This window comes from Notechis scutatus, chromosome 1 (assembly GCF_049901735.1).
Source record: "Notechis scutatus isolate UNSWTSFEM ecotype Mainland chromosome 1, rNotScu1.2, whole genome shotgun sequence".
Classification (NCBI taxonomy): Eukaryota; Metazoa; Chordata; class Lepidosauria; order Squamata; family Elapidae; genus Notechis; species Notechis scutatus.
Genome location: NC_142009.1, coordinates 185,427,810 through 185,446,605, shown reverse-complemented (window position 1 = coordinate 185,446,605; position 18,796 = coordinate 185,427,810). Strand labels below are relative to the sequence as shown.

Below are 18,796 nucleotides of genomic sequence, written 5' to 3'. Positions count from 1 at the left end.
AATGAAAGTCAGTATGAAGCTGGCTTTCTAAATACTAACACATTTCTTTTAGGCATTAACTTTATTTGTAAGAAATACTCTTAAAAATAAAAGTGACAAGTAGTAGCAGCCTAGTGTTTTGGTTTATTACATTTGTTCATGTGTCCATCTCAAATTCAGGGACAAGCAGGATAAGGGTGCCTATGTTGATGGAGTGCCAAAATCTCTTGTCATTTTTCCAATTTTCAAGCGACCTTTTTAGGATGCAGAGTAAAGCTATTTAGTGTGTTTGCTGCTGGCTTGAAACCTGAGCCAGGAAGTTAAAGCTTATGCTATTATTAACTGTTTTTAATTAAATGAATGTGAATGATTCAGAAAGCAGTGTGTACATATAGCTCTAATGGAACTATGCACCATCTTTACTTAACCTGCTGCTTTCCAGATCAGCTGGGATTGCAATTCCCAGAATCCCGAATCAGCATACCCCCTGAAGGGAAATTGGTAAGGGGTGGTGGGAATGCATTGTAAAACAGCACTAGTTTAATTACTAGTAATATCATTCATACATCAATATCAGAGGGTTGCCGTTGTGGGGAAAATAGGAGAAAGGAGGAGTATTATGTATGTTTCCTGCCTTGAGTTATTTATAAAGTAATAAAGGCAGGATAAAAAAAAACCCATAAATAAATAAATCTGTTTCCTGATCATGTAGTGTTGTCTCCCTCTTTAGCCTATTCCCTAGAATGTCTCTGCAAATGAGATCACACCAAATAAAAAAATAATTGAAATAGAGATGTTGGGTTTCTTCAGTGCTTTACATTTGGTTTCAGAAAACTGCTTTGGAAGTAGGTAAGAGTGCATATGTAACACCTGTCAGCATCTTTTTAAAGCAGCCCTGGCATTTCTCAAAATTACACTGCTCCCTTTTTGAAGAGATGTATGGAGATGGTCTTGAAGGAAATAAGCATCAACCATATTAGCCTGGGAAAATAGAGAAGGATGAGAAAGAAACTCTTTGGTATCAGAGGAAGGGAAAGAAAAAATACTGCCGAGCTCTCCAGAATCTTTTATCATAGCTTGTATCAAAAAGGAAAATGATAGTATTTTTGACGTGGTCTATCTTAAAGGGCTGACAGGTCTGAAGCTGCAGGGAATGCTGGCAAAATATATTCATTTTGAATAATTGCACATAGTTACTATCAGAGGTGGTATTCAGCCGGTTTGCACTGGTTCAGGTGTACTGGTAATGGAAATTTTGAGTAGTTTTAAAAACCGGCAAATACCTCCTCTGGATGGCCCCACCTACCCCCACCCTCAACCTATCCTGTCCTAAATTCCCTTGGTTTTTAGCTCAGCTGATTCGCAGGTTGCCACGCCTCAGCTGAGCTAAAAAACAGCTCGCTGCACCAGCGCTAACACCGAGGGTGGTCTTTGAGTGCTGCGCTGCGCAAAGTGTGCTCTCATAGAACTAGTTGAACCACCAGCTGTCCCAACCCCGCTCCACCCTATATATCTTGCCTACACCATGCTAAGCTCCACGCCTTACCTCCGCGCTTTGCCTCCTCTGCTCACCGAAGATAAGCATGCCACCTGCTCGCCTTTCGCCTCGGGTCAGGGCCCAGGGATGGGCCATTTCCCGGCTCTGGCCTTGCCCTGGAGCCTCCGCCCACTTTGGCCGGGGTGGGGAATGCGCCATTCCCCGGCTCCGGTCTTGCCCTGGAGCCTCCAACCATTCGCCGTTTGCCTTGGCTAGGGAACACACCATTTCCTAGCTCCGGCCTTTCCTCGGAGCCTGCACCTGCATGCCACTGCCCCCCTCTGGCCTCAAACTATGGCCCTGTGGATAGAAGCAATTTATTCAGCCTGTGGCCTGCTGCGCTGGGCCGAAGGCTTCGGGGTGTGTGTGTGGCGGGGGTACAGGAGGGCTGAAATGGTTTGGGAATGGACCAGATGGTTCTTCTTACCTTTAAGAAGATCCATCTGGAAAGCACTGCAGCAGAGATCTTGCAGCCGCTTCTTCCATCCCTTTCCACCGAGGCTTCACTTGCAGAGACACTTCATGTGCTCTCCAGGTCGGCAGCTGTTTCTCTCCGCTGCTGCTACTTGGTGGAAAAGCGCTGCGGCTGAGAGAAACAGCATTCAACATGGCTGCTGCTTCACTGTGGTGCAGTGCTTTCCAGATGGGACTTAGAGGACCCAAAGCAGCGGCTCACAGCTGCTAAATTGCAGTCTGCTCTCCCAGCAAGAGAAGCAGCGGAGAGAAGCAGCCACTGCCCCGGAGATCAGAGATGGAGGGAACAGGCCCCGAAAGGCTGCTTGGTCAAGCCTTGCCACGTGGCAAAAGCTGCACATGCACGGCAGCCATGCATGCGCACATACTCACATTTTTGGCGAACCGGTGGTGGGTTTATTTGAAACCCACCACTGGTTACTATAGTTGTACTCCTCTACATTCAAAGGTATGTTTTAGAGTTAAAAATGTAGGCTGCAAAGCCATAGTAAATAGTTGCCTTATACTAACTGAACAAGTCATATATTGTCCTAAACCATAAAATAGCTTAGCTGCCTCTGGTATAGAGTCAGGGTGAACCCAGCCAATGTGTTTGGTAAATAGTGATTTATGTCTTAGCTTGCTATGTACACCCAGTAAAGTGTGGTTTATTCAAGGAAGCATAGCTTAGATGTGATTATCTATATAGCGAGTTACTGTATGAGACTGTTAGAGCATTTGCTCATTTTTATTCACTTATTAAATTTATGCTACCCATCTTACCAATAAGACAACCCAGCTTATTCTGGGTGGTTATTCAAATATTCAACTTATTGCAGTGCTGCCTCCATTAACTGGCAGCAAACCTCAGTTTCAAATAATCATTTTTGGTTTTATCTTGAGATGCCAATAAATGATCCTGGAAGATTTTAATATATGAAATATTTACTATTAAGCTATGGCTTCTTACTGTAACTGTAGCATCATTATGAACACCGAGTAAAGTAATTATCCAACATTTCTATAAATCTGATTTGATCTGTAAGGGATTTCTTTCTACCCCTATATTGGGGTATATTGTGGGAAACCTTAAATCACTGGTAGGATACTAACAGGAACAGACCTGCATCTCCTTCGTTGAGTACCACTGTGTTTCCAAGTTTAAAGGTATAGGGAATATCTGCATACAGTAAGCTCATAATTTATTTAATCCTTAAAGTCCCATATCACCTGGGATCTGACCATCACAACATATTATTTATATTCATATTTCATGTTTCTAGATTGCACATCTCCCTCAATGAGGGGTTCTGAATGGTATTTTTATTAAACTTCTGGACTTTAATATCTATTAGGATCTGGTTTATTAGCATATCTTCCTTATGTTTTGATGTTTGTCAATGGGATCTGATGAGACAGAACTTTTTTTCAATTGCAGAGCTGAGGAGTGTCACTGGCGCTAAGATATGCTTGGCTCCCATTTATGCTCAACAATACCTTTAAAAGAACACTGTCTTTTAAAGACAAAAATCATTATCTTTGTGTCATTTTTCTACTGGTTGTGAACTGCCTGGTCATGTACCACCATAAAAGATTTTTCTGAGCTGGTTGTTAATTTAAATTTTAATAATGTTGGTTTTGCTTTTATCTTGTTGATCATCTTGAACATTTTTATAGGAAGATGAGATAAAAAAAAATATTTGTCAGATACAAATCCATGTAAAATTTAACGCCACTGCTATTTTTCCTTGGCTAAAAGGGGGAAGAATATTTGCTCTAGGAAGGGGCAATGAAGTGTGCAGTCTGGCTCTTAATTCATTAGCAAGGAGCCAGCATTACATGCCATTTTTTTTACTGTATCAAATATAATCTTGAAGCAAGACCCCCTATTTCTATTTAATTTTATTATTTTAGACAACTTGATTGACTATGGCTATGATCTTCATTTGTCTTATCAGTGTCACCAAAAATAAATAAATAAATAGATTGTGGCAGGGAGTATTTTAGAAAGCACCAAACATTTATAAGAAACAATTATAAAGAAAATGAAACTTCTGAAGGATAAACAGGCAAAATCTTTTCTAATCTATGAAAATAAGTTCCCCTCAGATGAGTTTAAATCTATCACTTCATTAATACTTTGCTATACTAGCAAAAGTCATTCAAAAGCAGCTACCTCTCTCTCTCTCCTCTAGATAGTATTTCTTAAGGACAAAGACATGTTTCCATCTATCTTAATATAAAAAGGTTGATGGATATTATTTTTATAAAAGGTGACCTCCAAAGGATTATATTTAAAAAGAAAATAGGATATCAGCACACTCTGCATCTTTTTGAAAGGAAAAGAGGTACATTATTCTTCTTCTATTATATGGCATCATTTTCTTAAAAAAGAACTATGGTGTAATGGTTTAATGATTAAGACCAGATTCCAGTCATTCTCAGCCATGAAAGCTCATTGAGTGACTCTGGGCCAATCATATCTCTCAACTCAAATCTCCCCAGAGAGTTTTTGTTGTGGGATGAGTCGGGGGACAAGAGCCTATGTATGTCAAGTTGTGGCCTTGCAGGAAAAGACATATAATACAGTAACATTGATAAATTACTAACTAAATTAAGAAAAAAAAATAGTTTGTTACTTTCATCCTATAGGACACTGAATATTACAGGATTTATTTTAATTCAGCTCATTAAAAGTTCAGCTTTTATAATAATACTTTATTTGCGGTCACAGACCAAAACAACAAAAGAAGAACATGGGAAAATTAGTCATGAACAATTGGTCACCAAAAACTTGACTAAGGGGAATTACAGCGTTCTCCTCTGATGGTTACAGCTCTTAAAAAAAATTGGAAACCAAAGAAGTGATATATGAGGAGCCATCCCCTAGACAATATAAGAACAAATTACTAACATTGGGTCTAGAAGGGTCTGTTTCAAGGAGAGACAGTAACTTAGATCTGCCTGCGTTATACATAGGGCAACATAAAAGGACATGCTCCACAGTTTCAACCTCAGCTCTGTCACAGGTTCATAGCCGCTCGTTAATCGGGAGCCTCTTAAATCGCCCATCCAGCAGTGCTGAGGGCAAGACATTAAAGCGAGTTAGGAAGAAAGCTCTTCTATACTTGGGAATGGTTAGAGTGTAAAAATAGGAAGCCATCCTCAGTCTGTAATTATTAAATTGGCTGAAGATCAGAGGGGAGCAAGTTTTGTTAGCTGTGGCCTGTAGATATTGCAAGTCAATGTCCACAAACCGTTGGACTACCCTAAATTGGGCGTCCTTAAGGCCATAATCTCCCAAGGCATCCCCCGTAAAACCTAGCAGGTGTAATTTCTTCATCAGCTCCCTCTCCCAACGAGAAATATGAGAGTCAGCCAACGCCAGGGAGACGTAGCTACCAGGAACTGCCAGAAAGAGCACCCGAAACCACCATTTAAAGGTGTTAATCCACGCCATACATTGACTGATCGAGTGCCCAGTTCCAGGTATATCGGAGCAAAACCAACACAGGGAGGAAGACCCAGAAGTTTTCTAAAAAAGACAGCCTGGGTTCTTTCAATACAATCCTTGAAGCCCCGTATCCATATGGGAATTTCGTAAAGAGTTTGAGCCAAAGTTTTGGCTTTGTAAATACGCAGAGCAGAAGGAATAAACTGGCCTCCTTGGGTATAAAAAAATCTTAGAATCTGCTGGTGACTGCAGGAGGCTGAATTCAGCACCTGGGTTCGATGTCTAGTCCAAGCACCGGTGTTCTGAAATTGAATACCTAAGTACTTAAAATGGAAAACCTGCTTAACAGCATTACCATTGATAGCCCAGTTATACAATTTCCGGGCTCTAGAGAACACCAATACTTTGGATTTGTCGTAATTAATAGACAAGTGGTTCCCAGCACAGTAGGACCCGAATGCAGAAAGTAATCTTTTCAGACCTGGCCTTGACAATGAAAGGAGGGCCACATCGTCAGCATAAAGGAGAAGCAGGATCTTCATAGTTGACAGCTTTGGGGCATGGGACTCAATACGTCCAATATGAAAGGCCAAGTCAGATAAGAATAAATTAAACAAAAGAGGAGCCAGAACACAATCCTGCCTTACTCCGTTCTTAATCGGGATAGGATTTGAAAGTTCTCCCTGCAAACCACACCTGACCTGACTAGAGGTCTAGTTGTACAAGGATCTAATTAGGAGCAGAAGACGTCTATCGATAGAACTTTTGAGCAGTTTTGACCACAACAGTCCCCTAGGGACTGAGTCAAACGCTGACTTTAGGTCGATAAAAGCAGTAAAAAGTTTGCCACCTGGTATGGTAGTATATTTATCGACCAGGTGCACTAAGACAAAGCAGCGGTCCAGTGTGGCACAGCCCTCTTTAAACCCAATCTGTTCAGCACCAATAATATTAGACTCCTCAACCCAAGTGAGGAGTCTACGTTGGAGATATTTAGCATACAGTCTTCCAATGATGGAGAGCAGGCTTATGGGGCGATAGTCGGCTGGGTTGTTCCTATTTCCTCGTTTAAAAACTGGAACAATAATTGCTAAGCTCCAGGAGGTAGGGAACCTGCTAGAGGTATTGATATGTGTAAAGAGTCTTGGTAAGAGAGGAATCCACCACTCGGGATTGGATTTTAGCAGATCAGGGGGTATAGCATCAGGGCCAGGGGCTCTGCCTGACTTGAGTTCGGAGATAAGCTCAGTAATCTCAGCAGGAGTCACGGGTTGCCAGTCAGGAACTGCAGGAGGAAGCTGTGGCCCAAGCACGGTCGAACTTGTTGACGCCTGGAAAATTGCCAAGAAATGGTTTTCCCAATCTCTGTTGGAAATACAGCAGAGGTGGAGTTCTTGATGAGCCGGCAAGGAGCTGGCAACAATTTGCCAAAATAATCGAGTGTTCTTCTGCTGAATGGAGAGGAGAAGTAGATCCCACTTCTCTCTCTCTTTAGCTTTCTTTTTCTTAGCAATTAGTCTTGATACTCCTGCTTCAAGTGATAGTAGTCCTCTGGTGGGCATTTATCCCCTTGATTACGATAGAGCAGGTAAACCCGATTTATCTGGTTCCTGAGCATCAGACACTCTTTGTCAAACCAAGAATTACTTCTTGAATTATATGAACCTCTCGGCCTACGGACGGCTCCTAGCTCCCTTTGAACACTATTAATTAGTGATTCAAAGGCCGAGATTGTCCCTGGGCCACTACTTGTTAGAGCCTGATCTTATAGGCTGAGACACTCCGGAGATGATAAAAAGGAATGGAACTTTCTTTCAGTATTAGAAGACCATTTGATCCTCCTTGTATACGAGACCACATAGGGATCTAATATCTGGGGACCCCTATTTCAAGTTCAGCTTTTAAAAACCAAAGTAGATGTCATAAGACTTCATGGATAGCTACAGAAAGACTGAATTTTAATTCTGATGCACGCTGACTTATTAGATAAATAAGTCCCATCTGAGCTAGTTGACTTGACTAATCTCAAAATGCTAGGCAGGATCAGACCATGGATAACTATACTTTGGTTAAGTAAACCATTAAGCCATACTTCTTTTTAATGTGCCTCTTTTTCTTTCAAAAAGATGCAGAATGTGCTGATACCCCATTTTATTTTTAAATATAATCATTTGGAGGTCACCTTTTATAAAAAGTTTAGGAATTAAAAATATTCTGGGGGGAAAACAAGAGCAAATGGTTTTCATCTTGCTAAAAGAACCATATGGATAAGTCTATGAAGTAGAAAATCTCTTCTTCTAATCTGAAATGCCATGACATTATTAAAGAAAACAAACAAAATAGGATAAGGCTCTGCCTACTGGCTTGAAAATTTAAATAAACATGTATATTAACTCACTGCCTAAATTAAATAATCAATGTATTGGTAATACTGAAATAAAACAGTCATCCATGTTTTCATATATAATTGGCACCAACACTTTGCAAGGAATCCTTTCACTTTTAATCTTACATTTAAAAAAACCCAACATAAGAATCAGAAAACATCTATACCATACAGCATCTGAAACTACATCACCCCTTTTCTTACTGGATTAAGTTGTTATCCAACTGCAATAATCAGAGGTGTTTACAGCAAGGGACAAATGACAAAAGCAGATTTTTGTAACACAAGCACTTTCCCCTTTTTACATGCATTGTGATACTAGATACAAATATGAAAAGAACAATGCTTTCATCAAAATAATGTATATCTACAAAAAGGTGCAGAGTCTGCACCACCACAATGCAATACCTGGGATCCTGCAGACCGGTATGGCAACACTACGTGTACATGACATTTTTTCAGTCTTTATTTTGCCGTAACAGTAAAACCCTTTCTGAGGGAAATATAAATAGTAAAATAAAAACAAATTCGGCAAGAAAAAAGAAAAAGAGATGACAGAGTAGATCAAGGGTCATTCTAGGACCCTGGTGACGAACCTATGGCACGTGTGCTAGAGGTGGCACAAAGAGCCCTCTCTATGGGCACACACACCGTTGCCCCAGCACTGAGTATGCTCTAGGGCGGGTGTAATCAAGCCATGGGCTCTTTTGTCCCTTTACTGCAGCTCCCTATTGGGTGATCCCACCACTGGCTGGCCCCGCCCCTCACCCTCCCCTCCTAGTCATCTCAAAGGAATTTTTGAGGGCTGAATGCTGAGAGGCATGGATTTTTTCCGCCTTCTGTATTCCCACCCCACGCTGAAGCAACCGAATGGCCAGGGTGTCCCTCCCTGCTAAGTGGACCCTCTGAGCCTGCTTGCAAACTCTGCTGAGCACGGCTCCAAACGTTCAGCTCGCATGTCCCTCCCAGCCAGCTCCAGCACTGCAGCAGCATGGGGAAGGTGCACACCCTGCCTGGTTCGCTCTCACCGGCCAGAAGTGGAGCTCCGTGCCGCCACCTCCCAGCCAGAGTGCCACGTTTGTTTGCTTGCTGGTCGCCTCTAAGGAGGGAGTTGCACTCAGGCCGCCAGGGCCTCTGCCATGAGGGGAGAAAGGGAGAAGGAAGGGGGGGTGTCTCCCCAACAGGATTGGAGTTGCCTTATTTTGCGTGGATCTCCTAACACTTGGCTTTGCATGACACGTGAAGCTGGGCAGGAGAGGATAGATAGATAGATAGATAGATAGATAGATAGATAGATAGATAGATAGATAGATAGATAGATAGATAGATAGATAGATAGATAGATAGATAGGACACAGAGAGAGAGAGACAAAGAGACAGAGAGGGAACAGAGAAAGAAAAAGAGGGGGAAGAGAGAAACAGAGGGAGGGAAAGAAAGAGAGAAACAGAGGCAGAGAGGGAGGGAGGGAGAAAGACAGATAGAGGGAGGGAAAGAAACAGAGAGGCAGAGAGAGGGTGGGAAAGAGAGAAAGAGAGGAAGGGAGAGAAAGAAAGAGAGGGAAAGAGAGAAAAGCAGAGAGGGAGGGAAAGAGAGAAAGAGAGAGGGGGGGAAGAAATGATATTAGAGAAAGAAATGATATTACAAAAGTTCTTTTTTATTGTTAAACATAATATTTCAGAAGCAGAAAAAAAATGAAGGGGCATAAAAGTGCATTTATCACGTTTTTCTAAGAACAATTAGCTGAACTCTGCCTTGTGTATCATTATTTTAGGTAGTAAAACCTCATTATTCAGGCTAAATTGCCATGTTGGCACTTTGCAACAAATAAGTGGGTTTGGGGTTGCAGTCTGGGCATTCAGTCTCTAAAAGGTTCGCCATCATTGTTCTAGGAGATAAGAGTTTTAAAGGTAAAATGAATGTGATTAAGCATCTACAAAGTTAATGCAACAATTTTCATTATTCATCCTGAAAAAGGCAAAATAAGAATCCAATTTATTTTGGGATGAGGATTCTAAGGGCTACAAAGAGATGTCGCTAGGCTCTGGATTTGATATTTATAAATATTAAAAAATCCACAGATCTATAAATTCTCTGTATCTCAGACTTTAGAATTTGAGCCAGAAGTACTGCAACTATTAAAAAGCAAAATTAAAGCTAGCATCTTATTCATTAAGAGCCGAGGTGACGCAGTGGTTAGAATGCAGTATTGCAGGCTACTTGTGCTGACTGCCAACTGTCAGAATTTCGGCAGTTCGATTCTCACCAGGTCAAGATATGCTGACTTTGTAAACTGCTTAGAGAGGACTGTAAAGCACTATGAAACGGTGTATAAGTCTAAGTCCTATTGCTATTAAAAACTTTGGCCTTTAGTCAGTATTGCTAAGTAGTACTAGATTAACATTATTGTACTATTTAGTAATTAGATACTTAATATTACTAGTATTTGTATTACTAAATATTACTATTAGTTACCTGAGCAGAGATAAATTGCTAACTCTGGAATCTGGCTGGCTGAGTTTCAGGCCCTGCAGCAGTCTCAAGACAATGCCTGGCAGGGTGGTAAAATAGTTCAGTCCTTTCTGGGCTTCTAGACCAGGCGTATGAACTGGTGGTAGAGTTCCCTGTATTTTAATGTTGGGGAACTTTAACATCAAATTATGAGGGTCACAGGTCAAATTAAGCTCAGGAGTCAATGGCTTCTATAGCAGCCATAGGCCTGTTTCAGTGGAACTCAGAAGCAACATATGAAGGTGGACAAACTTTGGACTTTGCCTTTGTTTCATGTCAGTAAACTGGATGGGGAGGGGCATTTCCCCCATAGTTAGATCACTTCTTTTTCTACCTAAGATTGACTGATACTTGGTACCTCCACTGGGACCGAACCTATTTGAATGGTTCTCCCCAGGTATCCCATGAATCATGATGGCTTCCAGCAAATGTTTGGGGAACTTCCTGACAAGCTGATGGTGAATTTGTTGTGGGACTGGTTCACTATCTGTATTGTCATGTGACCTGGACCCTAGATGAAATCACACGAGTGGACTTCCTGTCATCAAATCCCAAATGGCTCCTTGGTTTACTGAAAGCCTGTGGGAAATTAAATTACATAGCGATGCTAGAGTGCTGATGGAGAAAATCAGTAAGTCAATCTGACCGAGCATTAATACATGCCTGATTTAGGATTATTCAATGGCAGTGTGAGATATGAAACACTATTTTTTCTTCTCTATTATTGAATCAGTGAGCTGTTGTTTTGAGGCTGTGTTTCAGATTAGGAAACAATGAACAAGAGCCCTCCTATCACACCCCCAGTTGACATTATCAATTAGAATGTAGGAAAGACCAAGCTGAGCTCAAGGGAGGAGTCAAATGAGTCATCAGTCTCAAGTCCCTTCATGCCTACAAAAGATCTAAGCTCCAGCCCACCTTGAATTTTATTGACACTTATCTACCACCAATTTGCTTAGTAATTCAGATTCTTGTAGAGAGCTTAAGCTTGCAATAAACCTTTACATTCATTTGAAATGCCTGGATGTCCTGATTTCTTGCATTTGACATTAACCTGAACTATACCTTCTACACCACAAAATTTCACAGACCCCAAAATACCCAAGCCATGGCTTCAGATCTCAGAGCTGAAGCAACAACAGCTCTGGGACCTGAGCCAGACATACATTCAAGATGGAATAGAAGACGAAGTAAGGAATTTAGCAGCCAGTGTTCACCAACTGATTCAGCAAGTACAGATCCTGATTCAACAAGGACTTCTGCAACAACTGCAACCACCAGCTCCTCCCACCCAGGCACAACTGCCAGTTCCTGCCATGCTCTCATGCTCTCACCGGAGAGTCTGATAAGATGCAAACATTCCTATTGCAGTGAAAAGTCTTTATCAGCAGTCAACAGCAGATCAAGAGTCGCCTTCATCCTCATTTTTTTAATCGACTCCACTCCACTTCCACTCATTGAAAACAATGACCTGATCCTGGATGATTTGCCAAACTTCCCCACAAGACTTAGAGAACACTTTGGAGACTCTATCTAAATGGAAACTTCCAAACGTATCTGCCAGCTACACCAGGGCAACAACTCTGTTGAGGACATATGTTGAAGACTTCAAGCTCCCCACAGCAGATCTTGATTGGAATGAACATAGTGCAGGAGGGGGAAAGCAGCATAGAAGAACCCATGGAAGAGGAAGGGGCCAAAGTGGATGGGTGGGTGGTATAGGAGATGATCAGGTTGAGCCTGAGGGAGGGGTCAAACTTGCCATCAGTCTCTAGTCCATTGACTTTTATCTACTGACAATTTCCTTTATTATTTCAACTGTCTGGATTTCCTAATTTCTCGCGCTTGATAGTAAGCAATATTTTAACGGCAAAGCCACCTCTATTCACTTCTCATCTCCTTGTGAGCAGGATCCAGGACATTTATTGAAGTATCAACTGAGTTACCTGGATTCCTTGTACCTGAAATCTCCCATTAAGTGAATAGTGTGCTAAGACATCTTCTGTCACTTATAGACTGGATCACTGCCCCTGCCAGTATCTTCAGACAGCAATCAGGGAAATAATTCCTTGGACCCAGGAGACTGTTAATACTTCATTGAGGTACAATGGTCTCGAAGAAAGCTGTGATATGCACAATAGACGCCTTAAACCTACTGCCATTTATCTCCCACAAGTAATAAAAGATCTGAAAATGTTAGTCCTCTCCTCTCCAATGACATCACAACATCAGCAGCCCAACTCCCTAGAGAAAGACAAAGTGCAAATCCAAGCTGGAAAAGATTGTCTATTCTGCTATAATGTATTAACTTCATTATACCAGCTAGCCTGGAAAACAGATGTGCATCAACTACCCAGGGACTGAGAGGAATAGTGAAAACTACACAATTGAAATACAGCACATTCCAACAACAGCATTGGGACCAGGCAAAACACTGCAACTTTCAATATTTTTGACCCTTGAAACATAAAGGGATGGTAGGTGTTTATGTAAGTATCAAATAACAACAATAATAGTACCACCTGTGCTGGAACTTGCAAATAAATTGCTTGTATTTGTAGGTATCTTCCCATTATTCAGCTGTTTTACTCTTTTCAGATGAGACTTTCCATGATAATGAAGCTGAGCTTGTGCTGCTGAGTTCAGCTGAATATTGCACACATCACAAAACGAAAATATCATCTTCTTTTTCTCTTTACTTAATCGATAGTTTGGCCTATCATATCTCTGTCCTTTATCTTCAAAGTCCCTTCGAACTGCTGATGGATTCATACTTTTATCTCCAGCCACGTGGTCAGGACATATTGGATGCTTCATGTCTACAAAAATGAAGAAGGGGATGGTGGGGGAAGAGAAAAAGAGAAAAAATTGAGGCTGAAAACTAAATAAAGTAGTAAGATTTTAGCCAGTGTTTGAATCAGCATCTTCAGAAGACATTGCTTTATTATATGCTGCACACTAAAGGATTCAATTTGGCTAATAATAAAAATAAAAATTATACAGTTTTATACTGCTAACAGTTCTGCAGAGACTGCTGTTCGTGCAGAAATATAAAGGCTTATGACACAAGCTATAGTTCACCAGTAAACAAAAACAAATTCACATTTTTGCAAAGTACAGTCATAATTATCTTTTTTCAGCAATTATCTTTCAGATGGAAATTTCTTTTTTTTTATTTGTATGAAAATATAATACAATGGTCCAATTTCTTTTATTCCCTCTTTTTCTTTTTTCCTTTTAAATATGGATATACTGTTTCCCCAAAAATAAAGACATATCCCAAAAATAAGGCATAGCATGTTTTACATGTGTGTCTAATATAAGCCCTACCCCCCAAAATAAGCCCTACTTAAGAGCTTGCATGGCTGGCCAGCCATTGCGTCTGGTTGCTCACAGTGCTGTGGCAACAAGGCGAGGTGGGGTGGTGGAGCTGCCCCATGCACCCGGCACTGGCTTACCCCAGGGGCCCAACAGTTAGGCCATCCACACCCTGACACTTGCCTTGCGGTGGCAGCACCAGCAGCCTTATGTAGTAGAAGCCTATGTGGCTGCCAGCCCACTTCTTCTGCTTGCTCGCGGCCACAATGGAGCAGGAGGTTGAGCAGCATGCTGGTGCTGCATCCGCGAGACGAGGCAGGTGTCGGGGCATGGGTGGCCTGGCTGTGGAAGCCCTGAGGTAAGCTGATGTGAGGTGCATGAGGCAGTTTCATCTCCTGCGCTGTGTGCCTCCTGCCCCGCTGCGAGCCAGTAGAAGAAATGGCCCTCCCATGTACTCTTAAAGTACAGGAGGGGGGCGGACAAGATTTCCCTCCAAAATAAGCCCTAGTGCTTATTTTGGGACCTGGTCTTATTTTTTAGGAAACAGGGTTACATAACAATTGACTATAATGGACAAATGATAGAAACATTCATCCCCTCTTTCTAATTCATTGTCCTTTTATACATATTCCTCTATAGAAATAAACACATATAAAATTACATAGAACATTACTATCAACTGTTGCAAACTATTCAAGCATCAATTAAATTTTAGGACCAAGTCCTATATATTATATGTATATCCATGACCAGCTGTCAAAAGCGTTTCCTTTGACTTTAATGCAGCATAGGATTTTAGGAAGAGCAGCACCATAAAAGCAGATATATTTCTAATCTAAATCTTTCTTATTGTCACACAATTGCTTCAAAATAATGCTGGGGTGAAAAACTTTTTTGTACTTTTTCTTTCCATTTTCATTTAATGTGATGGAACAGGAAATGGTGTGTGTTTATATACTATATGTATATAATCATAACACTGTATGTGTGTGCGTATGAGAGAGAGAGAGAGAAAGATACATAGACACATATCACTCATAGCAGTGAGAAGGGATTTTATATGTTTTCATCTATTTGTCTTTCTATCCATCTATCTATCAGAAGTAGAACAAAATAAAATTCTCATGTGTAAAGCACATGGACTAAGTTATCTCGTACTGGATTTGCAAAGAACAATCCCATCTTTCTCTGTACATCCATTTTTTAGGGCTTCTCAGCTTTCCTCGCTGCTCATGCTACATTAAATTGTCAAGATAAAATGAAGGAAATAGAGGCAGCTGGGGAGGCTGCGGTTTGAAGGAAGAGATAGATAACAAGAAAAACAATCAATAGCACCAACACCTTCTACTCCCTTAAAATATTAAGTACGCTTAAAAACCCAACTCAAACTTCCCGTGACAGAGGAAACTGTTCCATTGTTTAATAGCTTTCCCAATCAGAAAAGTCCTCCTTACTTCAAGCTTGTATCTCCCTATGTAAACTTTTCATCCACTGGATCTTTCCCTACCCTTAGTGCTACAGTGCCTGGGTGCTAAAGACAACATGTCTACACCAGTGATGGGGTTCAAATTTTTTTTACTACCGGTTCTGTGGACGTGGCATGGTGGGCGTGGCAGGGGAAGGATACTGTAAAATCTCCATTCCTACCCCACCCCATTAACCTGATTTCCAGCTCCGTTTTCCTCTGCAGGACAACCAAAGAAGACCCAGCCGATCAGCTGGGACACAGGAGGCAGAGAATAGATGAGGGCAGGGCCAGTCAGAGGTGGCATTTGCAGGTGCTCCGAACTATGCAAAATTTCCGCGACCGGCTCTCCAGAACTGGTCAGAACCGACTGAATAACATCTCTAGTTTAAACTCCCTTCCCAGTGAAAACTTTTGGCAGACTACTATGGCTCTCTTTAGTTTTTTTCTTCTTTTGGCTAAACACATTCTTTAGTTGTTCTGCATAGGATTTAGTCTCCAAATCTCTCGTCATCTTTGTTCTTCTTGGAAATCTTTCTAGGTTTTTAGCATCATTCTTATATTGTGGCAACCAGACTGGACACAGTATTGTAGAGGCAGCCTGACTAGCAACGCATAGAGCAGAATTAATCACTGCCTATGATCTTGATATGATATCTGTTAATGGAACCAAATACTGTATTGACTTTTTTCACAGTGGAACATATTTTGGGATCAGGCTTAATTTGTGGTTTACCCACATGCTTATATCCTTCTTGTAAGTACTCCTGTTGAGCCAGGTTCTGCCTATCCTGTGCCTGTGCACTTCTTGTTATTGAACTGCAAACTGCAAGATAGGGGCAATGTTCAAATGTGTTAGGATCCTTTTGAACCTAGAACCATTTTGATGTGTTAACAATCCTCCTCACTTTTATTTGTCTGCAGAACTGATGGCTAGCCCTTCTATACACTCATATAAGTCATTTATAAAACAAGTAAAACATATAAGAAGTGTCTCTTTATTAAACTAGTGGCAAAATCAAAAAGAGAAGTAATAAATAGGAGGTACAACTAGATGCTAAAATAAGAACAAATCCATAAAATTAACTTTAAAAGATGGATGTCCCCTGAATAACAGTGATGTCACCATCTAATCCTTTCAACTCAGAAGTGCCTTAAATGGTGCCTCCAACATACCAGTAAATGGGATTTTAAGACAACTGATGAAAGAATTGCCAAGGATCTAAGCAACAATGAAACTTACTAGAAATGAAAGAACTATTAAAGAAAATAAACTTTGCAAAACAAAACAAAATCTTTGAACATTCAAATAAACAAGGATTGTAAGAAAGTGCCTAAATTATTGCATTCAAGATCAGAAATTACAGAATAATCGGCAGCTTTTTAAAATAAGATGCCAATATATTTGGAAAATAAGTATATTCCAAGGCTAATACTGATTAAGTCCACAATCTTGTGCAAATCCCAACCCCTAACCTTTGTGCAATAGGGATTTTGTTCACACATTCAATTAAAAAGTCACCAGGTAGACAAGTTGTTCTTTTAAAAAAAAAATCCATTCTGTCTTAGAGAGTTTGATTAGTAATATTCTTGGTGCCAATTATACACGGGTTTTTTTGTACTTGAGATTCCAAGAATCTAATGCAAGTATTCAAAGTGTTGCCTCATGGACTTATATTTGGTCCCTTAGTTTAGAGACCTTCTTTTGATCTGTTTAAGAGTGTTTCCAATATCTACAGTTGTTGTTTGGAAAAAAAAGACTACAGTGATTTGCCTTCAAAACCTTTGATAGGTAAACAGGCAAAATTGCCTGTTTCAATAAATTGGCTGAAAGGTCTTTCTCTCCTCTTTTTGAAAGTACTCCGAAGTATTGCGCAAACATGATTTAGCAGTGGAAAATCCCCACTATAGAGACTGGAAATATCTTCCTTAGTTTCACTGAGGCTCCCAGTTATTCTTTAGCTCTGGTAATAAATGGCTTTCCAAATTCTAATGTAGGTATACCTCTTTCTCCGTGTGTAAGTTTATTCACATATACCGGTATATGAATGACTACATACAGGAGGAAAGATTTTTGTTTTTTATTTTTTTTATTATTTATTCATATGGCAATGACTCTGGTTACAAGGACTACAATGTCCAAGAATTAAAACCAATAAGAGAAACCAACAATCCAAATAACGAATGTCCAAAGTCACAGATATCATTTCAATTACTTAAAAGAACAATAAACACCAACACGAAGCAGAGCTCATTCACTCTTCCAACTCAAATATCTGAGGGAACAGTCAGGTTTTAAAGCCTTAAAAAAGCTAGCCACGTTGCGTGATTTGGATTTCCAGAGAGACACTGTTCCAAAAGGCAGGCAGTGCAACAGAGAAAGCATGCATGACTTCTGAGTCCAGCATGGGGACATTGCTTTATGGAAGGGATCCAGGGTATGTCCTCCCTGTTAGTTCTTGTGAGGCAAACAGAAGCAATTGGAAACAAGCAGTCCTTTGAAAAGTGTGGTCCAGTGCCATGTAATGAGTATCATGTCCAGTGCCATGTAATGAGTATCAAAATCAGGAAGTTAATAACACCGAGAAATACTAAGAATACCGAAATGTAGGATGGAAGTTTAAGTATATCATAATCTTAATTTCAACAATTTCTTTTATCATGAATTTTTAATGGAAGCTATGTGCTGCCAAGACAGCAGCCCATCTGTTAAGGATCTTTAAATGCTGTAAGTCCCTCAAAGGCATGATATAATATTTCAGCTAATCAGATTAAAGGCTTGCCCATCTCTGTTACCAAGTAACTTTTTATTCATAAGGATAATGGTGCCAGAAATTTGCTCATCTACCCTCATAAAAAGATCTGCAGTCAAATTTTCAGTGATCACAATTAGCTTATATAAATCCTCTGCCTTAACATGATTATTTAAAGCAAAAAGACACACACATGCACGTGCGCACACAAAACTGTCTATAATGTCTTCTTAAAATTAAGAAAATCATGATTTGTTTCTGTATTAAAACTGCAGAAAACTGCTTCATTGCTTTGTTTGGTATTATAGTGTATTATTTTTTTTTCACAACAGAAAGTCACAGATACTTTCAAGTTAAGAATCTATGAGTAAAGTTGACACTGATTCATGACAATTTAATAGGATGGTTGGTAAACTAAACCAAGAATGCCCTACAGATGTTTTGAATTTCCATAGCTATTACTCCCAGCCAATACAAACAATGCCACACAACTGTGGCAGTTTAGTGCAAATTCTTTGAAGTAGGCCAGGCTGCCTATTCATGCATTAAAGAAAACAAATATTTACCATGTACTTATGATGCTTTATTTCAATTCAGACAGATCTAACTCTAACTGGAATTAACTTATAGTTTTACCTAGGGACTATAGCTGTTCCTCTCTATTATAGATATTAAAAGGCTAGTAACTCTCACTTGATCAAATACTTTATTCCTGTTCAACTCTTTGAACCTCATTTGCTGTATACAACTTGTTGGAGAATGAACTACATATAATGACATATCTTTAATCCTCAACATTTACACACACACCCGTATTTTGTCTCCAACTTCTGCTGATCTTTCCTAGTTTTTTGCCTCTTCATATGTCTTAAAATATTTTGATTACAATTCTCACAAGACTTTGCCAATGGTCATGCTAATTCAGCTGAGGAGTCTAAAACA

At 40.2% G+C, this 18,796-nt stretch overlaps 1 protein-coding gene across 2 annotated transcripts in view; it reads right to left on the bottom strand.

The window, feature by feature from the left end:
• Positions 1-18,796, bottom strand: part of ZNF385B (zinc finger protein 385B) — a 279,989-nt gene that overhangs the window by 204,394 nt on the left and 56,799 nt on the right. For both annotated transcript variants that reach the window (XM_087949651.1, XM_087949650.1), the window contains one exon: positions 12,841-13,137. In XM_087949651.1, coding sequence (XP_087805777.1) covers positions 12,841-13,135 — 295 coding nt within the window. In that variant the 5' untranslated portion in view covers positions 13,136-13,137. The remainder of the gene's footprint in view (positions 1-12,840; positions 13,138-18,796) is intronic.